This window comes from Oncorhynchus mykiss, chromosome 17, assembly GCF_013265735.2.
Source record: "Oncorhynchus mykiss isolate Arlee chromosome 17, USDA_OmykA_1.1, whole genome shotgun sequence".
Classification (NCBI taxonomy): Eukaryota; Metazoa; Chordata; class Actinopteri; order Salmoniformes; family Salmonidae; genus Oncorhynchus; species Oncorhynchus mykiss.
This window is the reverse complement of record NC_048581.1, coordinates 56,511,080-56,531,676: the sequence shown is the minus strand read 5'-3', so window position 1 is coordinate 56,531,676 and position 20,597 is coordinate 56,511,080. Positions and strand designations below refer to the sequence as shown.

Here is a 20,597-nt window from a genome sequence, read left to right as displayed (position 1 = left end):
TTTCACTCTGAATTAGGTTTAGTATTGTGGATGTTGTTGATCCATCCTCAATTTTCTCCTATCACAGCGCTAAACTCTCAACATTTATTTCATTTTTCGCCAATTTCGTGATATCCAATTGTTAGTCTTGTCCCATCGCTGGAATTCCCGTATGGACTCGGGAGAGGCGAAGGTCGAGAGCCATGCGTCCTCCAAAACACGACCCCCGCCAAGCCGCACTGCTTCTTGGGAGGCCTCTAACTTTTAAAAAATCACCATTGGCCTCATGGGGAAATCCCTGAGTAGTTTCCTTCCTTTCTGGCAACTGAGTTAGGAAGGATTCCCGTGTCTTTGTAATGACTGGTTGTATTGATACACCATCCAAAGTGTAATTAATAACTTCACCATGCTCAAAGGGATATTCAATGTCTGCTTTAAATTTTTATTTGTATTTTTTTACACCCATCTACCAATAGCTGCCCTTTGCGAGGCAACCTCCCTGGTCTTTGTGGTTTCATTTGTTTGAAATTCAGTGCTTGACAGAGATGAGGTAGTCATGAAAAACGTATGTTAAACACTATTATTCCACACAGAGGGAGTTCATGCAATTTGTGTGACTTGTTAAGTATATTTTTACTCCTGAACTTATTTAGGCTTGCCATAACAAATGGGCTGAATACTTATTGGCTCAAGATACTTCAGCTTTTTTAAATTTGTAATTTAAAAAAAAATCTAAAAATCTAATTCCACTTTGACATATGTGGTATTGTATCTAGGCCAGTGACACCACATCGCTATTGTATCCATTTTAAATCCAGGCTGTAAAACAACAATGTGGATAAAGTAAAGGGCTGTGATTACTTTCTGTTGTCTGAATGGAAAATAAAAACATACATGTCTGTAGTAAATGCTGTTTTAGATCCCCCCCCCCCCTTTCCTTGGTAGATATAATATTTTTTGAATATGGTGTCATGAGATCAATTATAACATGTACATGTCACATTAGGATATGTATTAAATGTTAATGTGTGCATTGCCCTGCACATGCACTGATTCAAATCAAAATGTTGAATTTCTGTGAAAGACAGGATTCTTGTGCAGTAGCCATGGACATATACTTTATGTCCCGCCTACGAGGCGTGGTGATGTATCGTCTTACCACAGATGCTGCATTGGTGGAAGTATCAAACGGCGGCGATCCGGTCCAGGCCATGGGGTAGGTAACCGCAGTTACATGAACTATTTACTATCAGTAAATGAACCATTTTGAGTAATTATAGAATTTTGTCGTTATATTGTAGTCACTGTTGCGCACCTGCAGACCAAAAAGCACATCGGCCAGTAGCCTAGTGAAAAATAGATGTTTGCGAATGAACAAATCGCTCTCCTATGGAATATCGTGTGTAGGCTTTTTTTCTCAGTGTGGTGATTCACTCTTGAGACGAATACGTTCTATAAATTCATACAGTTAGGATTTTATTCACTTGGATGGGATTTAATTGTTGAAATATGAATGCCCAGAAGTTATGTTGAGCGCTGGCTACAATTTAATTCAAGGTAGCTGTTTCTTAAATTAGTAAATGGATTTACATGCTTTGCCATCCGATGTGGCTCATTTACAGCCCCACTGCCTTCGGTTGCTAGTAAATTATCAACGCTCACTAGGCTACATGTGAGGTTATCATGGTTTTTAAAATGATTATTAATATCCGTTTCACAATTTGGCCAGGTTTCTGAAAATACAGCGTTAAGAGCAGGAATGTCATTTTAAAGCAATGCATTGTGGCTGCAGCCCATTCTGTCATAATTACACTGGCCTTACAAGGTGGTGGTGGTCAGCAGTAATTGATGCTGGATACATTTGTAACAATGTATCCAGCTGCCTTGTGTGACACACTGAAACCACCCTCATCTGTCTGAGGGGGGACTCTCTGTCCCCATCATTCTACAGAAGGTCGATATTTGTCCTCCTGCAAGCTGGGGACGTGTCACTCCGTAACCTATCAGATCAGGTACCTACCTACCTGTCATACTATGTGAAGAGCCAGGATCATGCATGAGTCCTGAAAACAAAGGATTAACTAATTTTCCTGTAACATTGCCACTCAGGATTTGTAGTTAGGGCCAGTACATGGTAGGCTATGGGGTCTTTAGGATCAGTTATCTGAAGTCTCTCCTAACTTTTACAGATTAGGTACGTCAGTGGTTGCTTGAGTAGCTGAGCTCCTCAGCAGCATCACCAGCAGACAGTATTATCCTTTATTTTAGTCAGGATGCCTTTGAAAATGTGTATTTTGTCTTGCAGTTTTTACATTCCCACATCAATAAGAATTGCAAGACAGAATCCCTCTGTCTATAAAATAAGAAATTCAATACACTCAAATGATGTCAGTTAAAAGCGTTCTGCAAGATTGAAACCAATCTGAGATGCAATTAAAACAGTTTTAGAAGGAATGTCTGCATGAAAGCAGGTTGTCTGTATTTGACTGGTTATTAACATCACGACAAGGATAAAGGGAACTTCTCAAGGAAGGGATTTTATAGGGGTGGAGAAGCATTTAAAGGTGGAATGTTTGACTATATTTTACAGTTCCTCTAATGATACTTTCCCACTGTTAGGCTTTGCACCAGTGTTTGACCCAAAGATGCCTTGACAGTTTCTGTCTTTACAGGGGAACTGATGCCATGGTCTGAAACGTGAGATTGAGAGAGCGAGTGAGGTGCCCACTCAACGCTCCAACAGGTGAGGATGGTCACCATATCTTGTTAAGATGAGACCCAGGATGAGAGGAGAAAACATAAACCATGGCACCCACTTAACCTCTGGGATATTCAGGACGGTAGCGTCCCACCTCAACAACAGCCAGTGAAAGTGCCAAATTTAAAACAACAAATCTCATAATTAAAATTCCTCAAGCATACAAGTATTTTACACCATTTTAAAGATAAACTTCTCATTAATCCAGCCACAGCGTCTGATTTCAAATAGGCTTTACGGCGAAAGCACACCAAACGATTATGTTAGGTAAGCAGCTAAGTCACAGAAAAACACAGCCATTTTTCCAGCCAAAGAGAGGAATCACAAAAAGCAGAAATAGAGAGAAAATTCATCACTAACCTTTGATGATCTTCATCAGATGACACTCATATGACTTCATGTTACACAATACATGTATGTTTTGTTCGATACAGTTCATATTTATATCCCAAAATCTGAGTTTACATTGGCGTTATGTTCAATAGTTCCAAAACATCTGGTGATTTTGCAGAGAGCCACATCAATTTACAGAAATACTTATCATAAATGTTGTGTTATACATGGAACTTTAGATACACCTCTCCTTAATACAACCGCTGTGTCAGATTTCAAAAAAGCTTTACCGAAAAAGCACACCATACAATAATCTGAGTACAGAGCTCAGACAACAAAACAGCCAAACAGATATCCACCATGTTGTGCAGTCAACAGAAGTCAGAAAAAGCATTATAAATATTCACTTACCTTTGATGATCTTCATCAGAATGCACTCCCAGGAATCCCAGTTCCACATTAAACGTTTGATTTGTTCGATAAAGTTCATTTATGTCCAAATACCTCCTTTTTGTTTGCGTATTTAGTACACATTCCAAACTTACGACGCACAGGCAAGTCCATGCGAAAGTTCAGACAATGTTATATTACAGTTCGTATAAACATGTCAAACGAAGTATAGAATCAATCTTCATAAATCTTCGATATTGTTCCAACCGGAGAATTCCTTTGTCTGTAGAAGTGCAATATGACCCCATAGACACGGTGTATTCGATAGGCAATGAGTTGAAAAACTACAAACCTCCTGGTTGGATTTTTTTTTCTCAGGTTTTTGCCTGCCATATGAGTTCTGTTATACTCACATACATCATTCAAACAGTTTTAGAAACTTCAGTGTGTTTTCTATCCAAATCTACTAATAATATGCATATATTAGCAACTGGGCCTGAGTAGCTGGCAGTTAACTCTGGGCACCTTATTCATCCAAGCTACTCAATACTGCCCCCCAGTCCCAAAGAAGTTAACAGTTAACGAGATTAGCATTGCCGACTTGATAGATTTGCCTTTAGGCATTAGAGAAGAGCCCTGGCTGAGATTCTTCTTCAAATGTGTGGGGGAAAGTTGTGCTAGGATGGAAAAGGAGTAGGTCTTTTTGTTTTGAATTCACATTGAACAAGATGGCTGTCTAGACTGCATAGTCCTCGTTATGGGCAGAGGGAGAAGCCTACTAAATTAAGAATGTCTCTCTCAGGCTTACTGGGCATCTGTTTTCAATTCCCTCCCTTATTGCCCAGGCACATAGGTCCTGACATGTACTGACTGTCTGATTTGCCTCCTCCAACCTAGACACACACACACACACACATACTGTTTCTCTTAATAACCTCTTAGCCTTGTCCTTCATGGACTCTGGTTTCTTATTGGTGCTTAGTGGTTTCCCCCACCATTGTGGCTGTAAGCATATGGCCCTCTGACAACTACTGGAATTCTGAGTTAGTATTCAGACGGTATCCTCACTATGCTGGACTTAGTGTTTCATGCCATGCATATCGTTCCCCATGTAGAATATTGACTCAGCTCTTATTTTCTTAATTTAAAATTAAATTATATATCAGTCATGTTTGCTTGCTTTGGTTCAAGAATTTCATTGATACCCTAATTTTTTAAGATTTTTGTAGAGCTAGTCAGTGAACTGAGAAAATTAACACCATTCTTGCCAGCTCTAGGTACTAGCACACAGCTCTAGCTCTAGCACGCAGTGATGCAATCTTCATAGACAAATATTGGCAGCAGAATGGTCTTACTGAAGAGCTCAGTGACTTTCAACGTGTAACTACCGTAGGATGCCACCTTTAAAAGTCAGTTAGTTAAATTTCTACCCTGCTAGAGCTGCCCGGTCAACTGTAAGTGTGCTGTTCTTGTGAAGTGGAAACGTCTAGAAGCAACGACGACACAATCGCAAAGTGGTAGGCCACACAAGTTCGCAGAAAGGGACAGAGTGCTGAAGTGCGGAGCTCGTAATAATAGTCTGTCCTCGGTTGCAACACTCACTACCAAGTTCCAAACTGCCTCTGGAAGCACAAGAACTGTTTGTCGGGAGCTTCATGAAATGGGTTTCCATGGCCGAGCAGCCGCACTCAAGCCTAAGATCACCATGCGCAATGCCAAGCGGTGGCTGGAGTGGTCTATAGCTCGCCGCCATTGGACTCTGGAGCAGTGGAAACGTGTTCTCTGGAGTGATGAATCACGATTCACTATCTGGCAGTCCAAGGAACGAATCTGGGTTTGGCGGATGCCAGGAGAACACTACATGCCTGAATGCATAGTGCTAACTGTACAGTTTGGTGGAGGAGGAATAATGGTCTGGGGCTGTTTTTCATGGTTCGGGCTAGGCCCCTTAGTTCCAGTGAAGGGAAACCTCAGCGCTACAGCATACAATGGCATTCTAAAATCAGCAAAAAAAAAAAGAAACATCTCATTTTTCAGGACCCTGTCTTTCAAAGATAATTCAAAATCCAAATAACTTCACAGATCTTCATTGTAAAGGGTTTTAACACCGTTTCCCATGCTTGTTCAATGAACCATAAACAATTAATGAATATGGACATGTGGAACGGTCGTTAAGACACTAACAGCTTACAGACCATAGGCTATTAAGGTCACAGTAATGAAAACTTAGGGCACTAAAGAGGCCTTTCTACTGACTCTGAAAAACACCAAAAGAAAGATGCCCAGAGTTCCTGCGTGAACGTGCCTTAGGCATGCTGATAGGAGGTATGAGGAGAGGTGATGATATGTGGCCAGGGCAATAAATTACAATGTCCGTACTGTGAGATGCCTAAGACAGCGCTACAGGGAGACGGGGGACAGCTGATTGTCCTCGCAGTGGCAGACTGTGTAACATCAGGTACAGGATGGCAACAACAACTGCCCTAGTTACACCAGGAACGCACAATCCCTCCATCAGTGCTCAGACTGTCCGCAATAGGCTGAGAGAGGCTGGACTGAGGGTTTGTAGGCCTGTTCTAAGGCAGGTCCTCACCAGACATCACCGGCAACAACGTTGCCTACAAGCACAAACCCACCGTCGCTGGACCAGACAGAACTGGAAAAAGTGCTTTTCATTGACGAGTCATGGTTTTGTTTCACCAGGGGTGATGGTCGGATTCGCGTTTATCATCGAAGGAATGTGCATTACACCGAGGCCTGTACTCTGGAGTGGGATCGATTTGGAGGTGGAGGGTCCTTTATGGTCTGGGGCGGTGTGTCACAGCATCATCGGACTGAGATTGTTGTCATTGCAGGCAATCTCAACGCTGTGCGTTACAGGGAAGACATCCTCCTCCCTCATGTGGTACCCTTCCTGCAGGCTCATCCTGACATGACCCTCCAGCATGACAATGCCACCAGCCATACTGCTCATTCTGTGTGTGATTTCCTGCAAGACAGGAATGTCAGTGTTCTGCCATGGCCAGCGAAGAGCCCGGATCTGAATCCCATTGAACACGCCTGGGACCTGTTGGATCGGAGGGCTAGGGCCATTCCCCATAGAAATGTCCGGGAACTTGCAGGTGCCTTGTTGAAAGAGTGGGGTAACATCTCACAGAAAGAACTGCCAAATCTGGTGCAGTCCATAAGGAGGAGATGCACTTGTTGTTCAGTTGTTGAATCTTATGTTCATACAAATATTTACACATGTTAAGTTTGAAAATAAACACAGTTGACAGTGAGGGGACATTTCTTTCTTTGCTGAGTTCAGATGATTCTGTGCTTCCAACTTTGGCAACAGTTTGGGGAAGACCCTTGTCTGTTTCAGCATGACAATGCCCCCGTGCACAAAGCGAGGTCCATACAGAAATGGTTTGTCGAGACCGGTTTGGAAGAACTTGACTGGCCTGCACAGAGCCCTGACCTCAACCCCATCGAACACCTTTGGGATTAATTGGAACGCTAAATGCGATCCAGGCCTAATCAATCGCCCAACATCAGTGCCTGACCTCACTAATACTCTTGTGACTGAATGGAAGCAAGTCCCCACAGCAATGTTCCAGCATTTAGTTGGAGGGGGGGCAACTCCATATTAATGTCCATGATCCTGGAATGAGATGTTTGTGTAAGTAGGTGTCCACATACTTATGGCCATGTAGCGTATCAGAAGTCCATTCACAAAGTGGAGCTGACAGCTGCAGTACCATTTGTACTGGACTTGACTAGTGCTGTGGCTCAAACTGTTATCGTAGAGGTTCCTTTGTGGAGACTGCAGTCAGCGGTAGAGGTCTTCACAGGTCCAACTTCCAAAATGGACCTGGGGTTTTCCCGCCCTGACCAGATATAAATAAATGTTTTGAATATAGACCTGTTCCGAATGGACACGGGGACAACTAGACCCGTTCCGTATAGACCGGGTTGGATCCATACCCAGTCCGATCTGAGTGAGGGAAGCAGCAGATGTTTTTTTTTTTTTTGAGCTACTGATAACCAGACCTGAAAGCGCAAGAGGGAGAGAGAAGTGCCGCTCTAGCAGGCAGGGGAGCTGTCGTTCTGTGAACGTACTGTGAGCGAGTGGCACAGGAGCAGGAAGGGAGAGACTAGAGACCGCAACCAATCAAGCGGACTCGCGCTATAGTAGACATAGCTGATGTGACTTGGTTATTTATCATCCAATATGATTGCTCAGTACCTGTCTTGACTGCGTCAAACCGGGAAACGCTAGTTAAGCTAGGTAACGTTTGCTAGTTAGGCTAGTTGAGGCTGCAGTGCATGTGCTTTCTCATCCTACAGTTACACAACAACTCCATCCACTCCTTGAACTTTTAATTCCTTCATTGTAATTCCATCTTCCATTGATTAGATACAGTGGGGCAAAAAAGTATTTAGTCAGCCACCAACTGCAAGTTCTCCCACTTAAAAAGATGAGAGGCCTGTAATTTTCATCATAGGTACACTTCAACTATGACAGGCAAAATGAGAAATAAAATCACATTTTAGGATTTTTAATGAATTTATTTACAAATTATGGTGGAAAATAAACTTTTATTATTGACCAAATACTTATCTCAATACTTTGTTTTATACCCTTTGTTGGCAATGACAGAGGTCAAATGTTTTCTGTAAGTCTTCACAAGGTTTTCACACACTGTTGCTGGTATTTTGGCCCATTCCTCCATGCAGATCTCCTCTAGAGCAGTGATGTTTTGGGGCTGTTGCTGGGCAACACGGACTTTCAACTCCCTCCAAAGATTTTCTATGGGGTTGAGATCTGGAGACTGCCTAGGCCACTCCAGGACCTTGAAATGCTTCTTACGAAGCCACTCCTTCGTTGCCCGGGTGGTGTGTTTGGGATCATTGTCATGCTGAAAGACCCAGCCACGTTTCATCTTCAATGCCCTTGCTGATGGAAGGAGGTTTTCACTCAAAATCTCAAGATACATGGCCCCATTCATTCTTTCCCTTACACGGATCAGTCGTCCTGGTCCCTTTGCAGAAAAACAGCCCCAAAGCATGATGTTTCCACCCCCATGCTTCACAGTAGGTATGGTGTTCTTTGGATGCAACTCAGCATTCTTTGTCCTCCAAACACAACGAGTTGAGTTTTTACCAAAAAGTTATATTTTGGTTTCATCTGACCATATGACATTCTCCCAATCTTCTTCTGGATCATCCAAATGCTCTCTAGCAAACTTCATCCGGGCCTGGACATGTACTGGCTTAAGCAGGGGGACACGTCTGGCACTGCAGGATTTGAGTCCCTGACGGCGTAGTGTGTTACTGATGGTAGGCTTTGTTACTTTGGTCCCAGCTCTCTGCAGGTCATTCACTAGGTCCCCCCGTGTGGTTCTGGGATTTTTGCTCACCGTTCTTGTGATCATTTTGACCCCACGGGGTGAGATCTTGCGTGGAGCCCCAGATCGAGGGAGATTATCAGTGGTCTTGTATGTCTTCCATTTCCTAATAATTGCTCCCACAGTTGATTTCTTGAAACCAAGCTGCTTACCTATTGCAGATTCAGTCTTCCCAGCCTGGTGCAGGTCTACAATTTTGTTTCTGGTGTCCTTTGACAGCTCTTTGGTCTTGGCCATAGTGGAGTTTGGAGTGTGACTGTTTGAGGTTGTGGACAGGTGTCTTTTATACTGATAACAAGTTCAAACAGGTGCCATTAATACAGGTAACGAGTGGAGGACAGAGGAGCCTCTTAAAGAAGAAGTTACAGGTCTGTGAGTGCCAGAAATCTTGCTTGTTTGTAGGTGACCAAATACTTATTTTCCACCATAATTTGCAAATAAATTCATAAAAAATCCTATAATGTGATTTTCTGGATTTTATTTTCTTCTCATTTTGTCTGTCATAGTTGAAGTGTACCTATGATGAAAATTACAGGCCTCTCTCATCTTTAAGTGGGAGAACTTGCACAATTGGTGGCTTATTTAAATACTTTTTTGCCCCACTGTATCTCCTAACTTTTGCCACACATGGAGGCTCTGACTGTAGCCTATTGCCACTTTGACTTATGATTGGCCAACAATAAGCTACACACGTCACGCTCCACTCTCATGAAAAAGCATGAGCAGCAGCATAAATAATACAATTTCTCTTTCTACTGCAGCGGTCTCGTTCGAATCTGTACGGCCGTTCTGGACAAGTCGGTTAAAATTACACATACCCGAGACCTGTGAAAATCAGATCAGACCCGTGACATTATTTAGAATTCTGGATCCGGTCCTGCATTGGGTCTTGAGTATTCGGGTACAGGTGGATGGATCTGTGAGGACCTCTAGTCAGTGACTTTCGGACTGGACGATTGTGTCCGAAATGGCACCCTGTTCCCAATGTAGTGCACTACTTTTGACCAGAGCTCTAATAGGCCCTAGTTATTCCCATTTGGGACTGGGAATGGACTTCTCTTATTTATACCCCCAGACAATGGCAGCATTGTGGCCCAGATGATGTGTCATGGCAGGAGTTCCTGTCTGGCAAGGTTAAGTTAGCCATTACATGTGCCTTGTCTTCCGGCATCTATTTTCATGTTGTTGTTGATGTTTGGCCACAAATGCACTGACAAGAAAAACATGTTGTCTGTGAAATGAAAAACTAGAAATGACTTTGAGAATTAAACCCTCACAAAGAATCCCCAACGCTTTTGATGTGTTCTTATAAACCGTTTGTGTAATTGTATGCAGCAGTGAAACATGGTTCATTAGCTAATGCTTTTGTGTATAACAGTGTGGTTAACTTTACAGGTCTGTTTTTCTTGTTCTTTCATTTGTGGATGTGGTTTGTTATAGTGAAGTCAGAGTATCTGAATGTGCTCTGATGAGCTGTCCTGCACTTGCCAGTCTTGGACTAAAGTCTTCCAAGTATTTTTCTGCAGCTTTTTCACAGCCTGTTTAGGCAGCCTGTTGCACAATGCCCCATTCATCATTCCAAGCCAAGTCTCATCACTGATTGTTGTTTGACTTGGTGTTCTCATTCAGCTAAATTCTCCTATCCCCTATCCTTCCTACCAGGCAAGTCTCCTCATGTATGGATATTATTGCCTGATTTGAGAGAAGAGGAAATACTTTATCAAAAGGCAGGATTGAATTGGATCCAGCTGGTTATTAGAGGTGTTACGAATGGAATGACATTTTCCTCAAGAAAGTAAACAAGTGTTTTCACAGACCATTTTAAGTGTTGATCATTAGGCCACTACTGCAGATTATGAATTTAACTTTGTCTTTTCAGTAGAATCAATTGATCATCAACTGAAATGCTTGAATTTATTAGTTCATGGTCCCTGAAATTGTTTGCTGTGAAAATATCCGTATTGAAACTCAGGTGTCCTCAGAGAACCAAGGCAAGCAAACAGACACTTTTAAACCATGTCCACACACCATCTGATCTCCAGCCAGAGTCAGGGCCGGATTACTGAACAGGCACGCAAAGAAAACAATTCTGAAGTTTTGGGGGGCCGAGATAGCATAGGATAGCAAAATGTGTACAATTGCAGGAAATTAACTTTATAACTGCAATGTATTTCATGCCAAATGTGAACAAAAGCATGAACTGAGCTGTATAACAGCCCCCGGAGACAGGAGAGGGAAATCCCCCCCCCCCCTCCTCCAAAAAGCCCCCTACCCTTCTCTTCTCCCCCTACCGCCCAATACTCAACAAAACATTTTGATTACAGCTATTTGGCATTTGCCCAGTGCAGTGACAAGCACTGCTTGATTATGTGTTGTGTGGTTCCCCAAGTAAAATGCCCGCTGTTGGCACTGATTTCTACTGCTTTGACGCGCACTCTCATCTGTCGTCACACGACGCCAGCCGAGTGCGGAGCAAAGAATCCCTGTGGATTTAGAATAGGGAGGCTAGCAGGGGTATACCTGATGCTGGTGCTGTTGTATCTGCAGTAGATCGGGGAGCTGTGCTAAACCAACCCCAGCCCACGTACAGGTTCTAGGGCTCCTGAGTGGGAGGACTGAGCCTGCCAGAGATGTGGATGTATGAAACTTGCTGTTTCTCACTACCACAGATTGTGTGTGTGTGACTGCATTCACATTTTCTGTAAAGAAATGCGGATAAAGATTCTCAGTCCGTAGGCATCTGAATACAATGTCAATGAATGAGAATGTTTTGATTTTTCTGGCAGTAACACCAGAGAATACCACCCTATAGTGGAGTTTCCCATATATTCATTTAGCTGCAGCTTTTAAAGGAATAGTGCAATGTTTTGGCAATTTAAGCTGTTTAAAAAAAAAAAAAATGTTTTACTCATAGATACCATTGTTATGTCTTTGCATGCAGTTTGAAAGAAGTTGCTAACTAGCATTAGCACAATAACTGGACCTCTATGTGAACAGCTAGCCTGCTGGATGTCTACAGATGTGGTCAGCAACAGGCGAGGGGGGGATTTTTTGGTAAAAAATATTAAAATCACCAGAAATTCAGCTAAAACTTTGTTTAATTTAGTTAATCTGTTCACCTACTATTCCCACGAATAAAAGAGCCATGTGATTGTGTCTCAATGCAATCGAGTTGTAAAATTATTACTTTCAAATACAATCTTTTTTTGAGTATGGTGGTGGTCAATTTGCAGTGTACAAATTATTATAAATGTTACGGACCAAATCGTCCTGTGGCTGAATCAGTTGCCTACCGCTGGTCTACAGGAACAGCTAGCATGCTAGCTTTTCCCATAAACTTCCAGTCATTGCGCTAACACTAGTTAGCAATGGCTTGCGAAACTACCTTCAACTTCCTTCAAATTGCACGCAGACAAAAATGGTATCCATGAGTTAGTGACTCTTTGTTAGTAGAAAAAATGCTTAATTTCCCAAATCTTGTACTATCCTTTGAAGATCAGTGACAAGTCACAATGTATATTTGTAGCAAACCGAGCGACCAGTGTGGTGAATGAGAGCCACAAGCAAACAGCCATTGCTTTCTCATCTCCCTATAGTGTAGTGGTGCTCATCTGTTATACACTGCTCAAAAAAAAGGGATCACTAAAATAACACATCCTAGATCTGAATGAATGAAATATTCTTATTAAATACTTTTTTCTTTACATAGTTGAATGTGCTGAGAACAAAATTACACAAATTATCAATGGAAATCAAATTTATCAACCCATGGAGGTCTGGATTTGGAGTCACACTAAAAATTAAAGTGGAAAACCACACTACAGGCTGATCCAACTTTGATGTAATGTCCTTAAAACAAGTCAAAATGAGGCTCAGTAGTGTGTGTGGCCTCCACGTGCCTGTATGACCTCCCTACAACGCCTGGGCATGCTACTGATGAGGTGGCGGATGGTCTCCTGAGGGATCTCCTCCCAGACCTGGACTAAAGCATCCGCCAACTCCTGGACAGTCTGTGGGACATGATGTCCCAGATGTGCTAAATTGGATTCAGGTCTGGGGAACGGGCAGGCCAGTCCATAGCATCAATGCCTTCCTCTTGCAGGAACTGCTGACACACACCAGCCACATGAGGTCTAGCATTGTCTTGCATTAGGAGGAACCCAGGGCCAACCGCACCAGCATATGGTCTCACAAGGGGTCTGAGGATCTCATCTTGGTACCTAATGGCAGTCAGGCTACCTCTGGCGAGCACATGGAGGGCTGTGCGCCCCCCCCCCCCCCCCCAAAGAAATGCCACCCCACACCATGACTGACCCACCGCCAAACCGGTCATGCTGGAGGATGTTGCAGGCAGCAGAACGTTCTCCACGGCGTCTCCAGACTCTGTCTGTCACGTGCTCAGTGTGAACCTGCTTTCATCTGTGAAGAGCACAGGGCGCAGGGGCGAATTTGCCAATCTTGGTGTTCTCTGGCAAATGCCAAACGTCCTGCATGGTGTTGGGCTGTAAGCACAACCCCACCTGTGGACATCGGGCCCTCATACCACCCTCATGGAGTCTGTTTCTGACCGTTTGAGCAGACACATGCACATTTGTGGCCTGCTGGAGGTCATTTTGCAGGGCTCTGGCAGTGCTCCTCCTGCTCCCCCTTGCACAAAGGCAGAGGTAGCGGTCCTGCTGCTGGGTTGTTGCCCTCCTACGGCCTCCTCCACGTCTCCTGATGTAATGGCCTGTCTCCTGGTAGCGCCTCCATGCTCTGGACACTACGCTGACAGACACAGCAAACCTTCTTGCCACATCTCGTATTGATGTGCCATCCTGGATGAGCTGCACTACCTGAGCCACTTGTGTGGGTTGTAGACTCCGTCTCATGCTACCACTAGAGTGAAAGCACCGCCAGCATTCAAAAGTGACCAAAACATCAGCCAGGAAGCATAGGAACTGAGAAGTGGTCTGTGGTCACCACCTGCAGAACCACTCCTTTATTGGGGGTGTCTTGCTAATTGCCTATAATTTCCACCTGTTGTCTATTCCATTTGCACAACAGCATGTGAAATTTATTGTCAATCAGTGTTGCTTCCTAAGTGGACAGTTTGATTTCACAGAAGTGTGATTGACTTGGAGTTACATTGTGTTTAAGTGTTCCCTTTATTTTTTTGAGCAGTGTATTTCAGATGGTGTCAACATAGTTGCATTTTGGAGTAGAATGTATTTTTCAAAAGTCACCAGAAGTGACCTTCTCAGTCGTTCTACAAAAAAAAAATCTCCCAGGATGCATGTGCCCTGACCCCCGCAGCAAAGAGCACAAACCTCACCCCCCTCCCCATGCTGTCTTTGCCACCGCTGCTGAAAAAAATCCTAGAGAAAACTGCATCGGAAGACAGACAAAATAATGTGTGTTTTAACAAGACACGGGATGTTTTTCTTTGTCAAATCTGGTTGGTTTTAGTGCGTGTCTATTTCTGGCAGCGACAGAGCTGGAGTCTAGTTCAGGCTACAAGATGCATAATATCAGCCTGTTTTCTACTCTGTGGTGCAGGGCTTTGATGTTGAAAACCCCTGGGCACTGATATTTAGACTTTTTCTCCCCATCGTTGGGCTTGTCCATCAGGCTGTTGAAATGCCCCTTTTGAAGTGGATGTAGGTAATAGATAAACAAAGTGTGGTGCTACCTACCACGGGTAATACATCTGAGGATTTAATGGCATTCATAGCTGATACCTTAAGCCACTGCAGCTGTAAAAACTGTCCTGGGCCCATCTTTTTACATTAACATGTCCTCTTAAAAACAACATTTTGTCATGTGGGGAAAGCATAACCAAAGATGGGCTATGGCAAACTGGACTGTAATGAGACAAAATTGAGTAGATGTTGTTGCTAAAATGTACATTTAAGAGGAGTGTACTTGTCTGACCTTGTGCCAATGATAAGGAACAGGCTTTCTAGAATACTTTTCGACAGGCGTCATGGTGTTTTTAAGCCACAATTGGGTTTTAACTATGAAATGTAAAAATTGCTGTCAAACCTTCATACCAACATAATGTGATCATGGTGACCTATGTAATAATGTAACATGGTGGCAGACATGGGATCCCTATATCTAACAGTGTAACAGTAATAAAGGGCTCTCATCTTCTCTGTGATGTCTGTCCTCCAGTGGCGTGTGAAAGGACAGCAGCCATGCCACCCCACTCTGACATCGTCAAGGTGGCCATCGAGTGGCCCGGCGCCAATGCCCAGCTCATCGAGATTGACCAGGTCGGTGCCTGTCTAACCCCCCCCTAAAGGACAAGACATACCAACATGAATGTCGGTCATGCGCAGTAGAATACCTGCTTGGTATCGGCGAACGGTGTCGATTCAACGTGTAGAATCGTCGGGAAATTAACAGAAAAATGAGAGCCGATATTCTGTGGTCAGAGGCGATAGGATGGCCACTGTGCTCGGCTGCTGATTGTGTTGGTTGGTCTTGTCCTTAACAACATCAATCCTCCACTCTGTATACTCAACCAAACATTTTATAGAAGTCTATTTTCCGGGTGCCGGAGACTTTAAACTCCAGAGACTCCATGTTAAGTAATTGTAGGGAAAAGACATCTACAGTATGTTTCTGCTCAGACCAGCATAAACTACTGAGATTTTGTTGGTAAGTCTAGCACATCTTTCGACTCTCAGCATGAACTGTAATGTATGTCGCTGGCAATGACATGAAACCAAATCCATCAACGTTTGTTTTCCACTGAATGCCAAGCTAGGCAAGGAATGAGAACCATTGTTGAAGATACTTTAGGGCAGCGTTTCCTAAACTCGGTCCTGGGGACCAACAAGGGGTGCACGTTTTTGTTTTTTGCCCTCGAACTACACAGCTGATTCAAATAGTCAAAGCTTGATGAGTTCATTATTTGAATCAGCTGTGTAGTGCTAAGACAACCAAAACGTGCAACCCTTGGGGTCCACAGGATTGCCTTTGTAAAGCTCTGCTATAGGGCCTTTTTATGACCAATCGGCAACTTTCCTGTGATTCCAGTGGCTTTGCAGAGTTTGACTGTTTTTTTTGTCTGTTGTGTGTTTGCAGAAGAAGCCTCTGTCCTCTATAATACGGGAGGTGTGTGATGGGTAAGCACCAGGTCCACACCCAGCTGTTTCTGCTCACGCTGGAGATAATGGCCGCACAATGTTTACGACTGATTTATATATGTGTGTGATATGAGCACACACGTGAACGCACACACGTGAACGCACACACAGACACACACACCCTGCGTTCACTTATGTAAGATTAGTGCTAGCTAGACAGACTTAGTTAGGGCCAAATGTATAGCAGGTCCATATTGAGAACACACAAAGGAACATTAGTAAGAGCCATTACACATGGACTGGATCACACATGAGTTTCATTACAATGACAGAATTCTTATTATAAAATGACTTCTTTAAGGGTCTATATATATATATTCTATATTATAATATATTACCCTGTGTAGAAATGGAACAGTTTGTGCCTGTTGGAATACTGCAGAACGTTCTGCTCAAAATACAAAACATGTCATTTGAATGCTTTCTACATTCTTGCTCCATCATACCCATTGATTCACTATGCTATATTATCACACAAGTTTAGAATGCTATTGCATTCAAAGATGTTGGATATCATTCTTCACTTTTGAGGTGCAGATATTTCTACAATAACATACGAGGCATTTCAGTGTTATCTCCAGATACACATAAATGCTGTGGCTGCTTGGCTCCCGAGTGGTGCTGCGGTCTAAGGCACTGCAAGAGGAGTCACTGCAGTCCCTGGTTCGAACCCAGGCTGCATCACATCTGGCTGTGATTGGGAGTCCCATTGGGCGGCGCACAATTGGCCCAGCGTCGTTTGGGTTTGCCCTGGGTAGTCCGTCATTGTAAATAAGAATTTGTTCTTAACTGACTTAAACACACACCTCTAGCCAATACACTAAAGGAGGTCTAATGGCTCATAGATGGGGGCCAGACTTGAACTTTTAATGTGTTTATACTTATGTAACCATTTAGACCCCCCCCCCCCCCCCCCCCCCTCGAGTGCCTCCTCCCATTGCCTTTCCTTTTCCTCTCTCTTGTCTCCTGGTCCACCTTGTCTGTCTATGATTACTGAGACTTTTCTTAACTCGCTACTTCTCCTTATCCCTCTCTCTCCAGTGCTTCCTCCTACTCTCTTGCTCTCCCTCTCGCATCTGAATGTATTTTTTTCGCCCACTGAATATCACCCTGTACAATCTTCTCCATCTGCTCCTCTTGCAAATAGAAATGCTCGAGGCTCCGATAATGACTTTTATTAACCTTATGCACATGGTATGTATTTTCTGTAGGGTGGAAAAACAAATGCACAGCATTACAGTAGGTCTTATTGAGATACGTGTGGGTTTAGCTTCTGCCTGCCTCATGTTTAGGGAGGTCAGTGCACTCTGGTATTGAGTGGAAAATTGGCGAATTCATTCACCTACTTTTCAATTGATTTTGTGCGTGTGTCCACAGCTGGTCTCTGTCTGGCTCTGAGCAGTTTGCCCTGCGTTACGCTGACGGTCCTCAGCTCTACATCACTGAACAGGTGAGCCTCAACACCTGGCAGAATTCATTACTATAATACACTACGTGGTTCCTTAGTTAATATGTTACTGTTAGTACACTATATGACCAAAAGTATGTGGACACCTGTTCGTCGAACATCTCATTACAAAATCATGGGCATTAATATGGAGTTGGTCCCCTCCTTTGCTGCTATAGCAGCCTCCACTCTTCTGGAAATGCTTTCCATCAGATATTGGAACATTGCTGCAGGGACTTGCTTCCATTCAGCCACGAACATTAGCGATTAGGGCTGGCTCGCAGTCGGCATTCAAATTCGTCCCAAAAGTGTTTGATGGGGTTGAGGTCAGGGCTCAGTTCAGGCCAGTCAAGTTCTTCCACACTGATCTCGACAAACCATTCCTGTATGGACCTCTCTTTGTGCACAGGGGCCATTGTCATGTGAAAACATGAAAGGGCCTTCCCCAAACTGTTTGCACAGAATTGTCTAGAATGTCATTGTAACCTGTAGCGCTAAGATTTCACTTCACTGGAACTAAGGGGGCTAGCCCGAAACATGAAAAACATCCTACTCCACCAAACTATACAGTTGGCACTATGCATTGGGGCAGGTAGCATTCTGGCATCCGCCAAACCCAGATTTGTCTGTCGGACTACCAGATGGTGAAGCGTGATTCATCATTCCAGAGAATGCGTTTCCACTGCCCCAGAGTCCAATGGAGTCCCCAGAGTCCCCAGAGTCCAATTTACACCACTCCAGCTGAAGCTTGGTGATCTTAGGCCTGTGTGTGGGTGCTCGGCCATGGAAACCCATTTCATGAAGCTCCCAACAAAGTTATTGTGCTGACTTTGCTTCCAGAGGCATTTTGGAAATTGGTCATGTGTGTTGCAACCGAGGACAGAAGATTTTACGCTCTTCAGCACTCGGCGGTCATTTTCTGTGAGCTTGTGTGGCCTACCACTTCTCGGCTGAGCCGTTGTTGCTCCTAGACGTTTCCACTTCACAATAACAGTTGACCAGGGCAGAAATTTGACGAGCTGACTTGTTGGTAAGGTGGCATCCTATGATAGTGCCACGTTGAAAGTCACTGAGCTCTTCAATAAGGCCATTCTACAGACAATGTTTGTCTATGGAGATTGCATGGCGGTGTGCTCGCCATACACCTGTCAGCATGAGTGTGGCTGAAATGGCCGAATCCACTCATTTTAAGAGGTGCCCACATACTTTTGTGTATATATAGTGTATGTCATATCACCAATATGAAGTTGTTGCTACAGCATCATGCTGTGGTAGTAGCAATGTTCACCGTCTTTCTTTCCAGAGCCGTAGTGAAATGAAGAATGGGACCATCCTTCGATTAGCCATATCTCCCGTGAGACACTTTCTCTTCTTGTACATGCAGTTATTTTCATTTTTTTCAAGTAAATTACCAGTATTTCTTAGGTATATTTTATTAACTCTATATAGTGACTGCAATGCTCATAGTTTCACCAATGATAAACAGGGAGAGGCTATACAGACATGCCTGGTGCCCAAAATTGATAACCTATGTCGCGTAGTGAGAGTTGAGTGTGGACTAATGGATTCGGTTCAGTCAGTCATCCTGATGAGCCCTCCTCAGCTAGCTAGTTTATGCTTGTGGCTAGAAACTTCAGTGAGAATGTGAAACTTGTTTGCCGAAGTTGGGACTTGGGAGTGTTCAGAATTATTCCGTTTTTATTGGACTACATAATCAACAAATGTGCTTTAGCTGCCTGTCACCCTTGCCTGATATTAGCTACACTATAGCTACTTCCCTAAAAATGAGTTACTGCAGGACAGCCAGAAAGTACTGACCCTACCTTTACGCTTGTTTACGCTGAGCTATGGGGTCGGAATGCAATCTTGCTTACATTAAGACACCGAGGAGCCGGCATGAGATATGGGTCGGAAAATGTACCTCAATTCAGGGATGGGATATCAAATAAAACATGTATTTGCCACTGTACTCCACACTGCCGCATAGAGAAGATTGAAATACTGCTGCTTTTTCCGGAAAACTTCCCTTTTTGTCCTCATGCTAGCTAGCAGTAGCCACCGCAGCCAATTTTAGAATGGCAGTGTCAGCCAATCAGCTCCGTTGTTGTTTGTGACGTATCATTCCATAATGGCTACTGGTAGCTAGCATGAGGATGCAAAGGGCAGTTTTCGGGAAAAGTATTTCAATCTTAGCAATGGAGCAGTGTAGATAATTGTACAATTTTGGAGTACCGTGGTATATCCCATCCCAGCATTAAGGTACGTTTTCAGACCCATATTGCGCGTTGGCTCCACGGTGTCTTAATGTAACCATGAATGTGTTCTGACCCCAGTGCAGCTCAGTTTAAACGAGCGTAAGGGTAGGGTCGGTATCTTCTGGTAGGCTTGGGTGGTATATCATATACCTGGTTATTTGGAAAAAAACATGGGATGGTTTTTCAATACCTTCAAAATTATTTATTAGACATTTTTGAATAAATCTGAATATTTGTAGCTACTTTTTAACTTAATACCTGCAGTCAACTTGTGCAATACTTTAGGAGATAAAGCAGGTTGTGTTCTTTAATTTCACCTGTCACATTATTTTACATAATGAAGCTTACCGTATTTTCTCAGAACAGTTGAGCCAGTCTGTTTGTAAATAGCACAACGGGAGACGGCGGGAGCTGGTGAGTCTATAGTGTTCTATATCGGCGAGGCTCTGTTGTGCGGTGTACATGGGGAGATGAAGTTACACTTGTATTCAATTCACTACTAAATTTTTGCCATCAGATATCTTATAATGGCTTTGTTGTGGAAATTTCCTCTATTTACCAAATCATGAGAGCAAACCACACACAAGTCAGAGTTAGTTATCACAAAAGTCCATCTTTAATTATATGAGCTCTATCACAACCCTGTGACTCTCAGATCAATTCAGTGTCTATCAATGAATTCTCTGAGAGTCCCTTACACATTTCAACTGAGATCCTTTATAGCAAAGACACACATAGTGAGACAGCATAGGCATCATTTATCATTCAGCTTTGTCTCCTAAACTATGTTATTTTCTCAAACTCAGAACCATAAACCAATCCTCCATATCAACAGGCATATATCAAATCCATCCTATCTTGACAAGATCACAGAGACACACTGACTGGCACACAGACATTGTGGAG

At 43.4% G+C, this 20,597-nt stretch overlaps 1 protein-coding gene across 6 annotated transcripts in view; it reads left to right on the top strand.

Moving 5' to 3' along the window:
• Nucleotides 1-1,066: 1,066 nt before the first annotated feature.
• elmo2 (engulfment and cell motility 2) overlaps nt 1,067-20,597 on the top strand; it is a 34,371-nt gene continuing 14,840 nt past the window's right edge. For 3 of the 6 annotated variants that reach the window (XM_036950235.1, XM_021568939.2, XM_036950232.1), the window contains exons 1-6: nt 1,068-1,195; nt 2,652-2,722; nt 15,010-15,110; nt 15,928-15,968; nt 17,367-17,439; nt 18,740-18,790. In XM_036950235.1, coding sequence (XP_036806130.1) covers nt 15,033-15,110; nt 15,928-15,968; nt 17,367-17,439; nt 18,740-18,790 — 243 coding nt within the window. In that variant the 5' untranslated portion in view covers nt 1,068-1,195; nt 2,652-2,722; nt 15,010-15,032. Of the gene's footprint in view, nt 1,200-1,952; nt 1,992-2,651; nt 2,723-15,009; nt 15,111-15,927; nt 15,969-17,366; nt 17,440-18,739; nt 18,791-20,597 lie in introns of those variants that run through there. The other 3 variants (XM_021568941.2, XM_036950233.1, XM_036950234.1) reach the window with 3 other exon arrangements.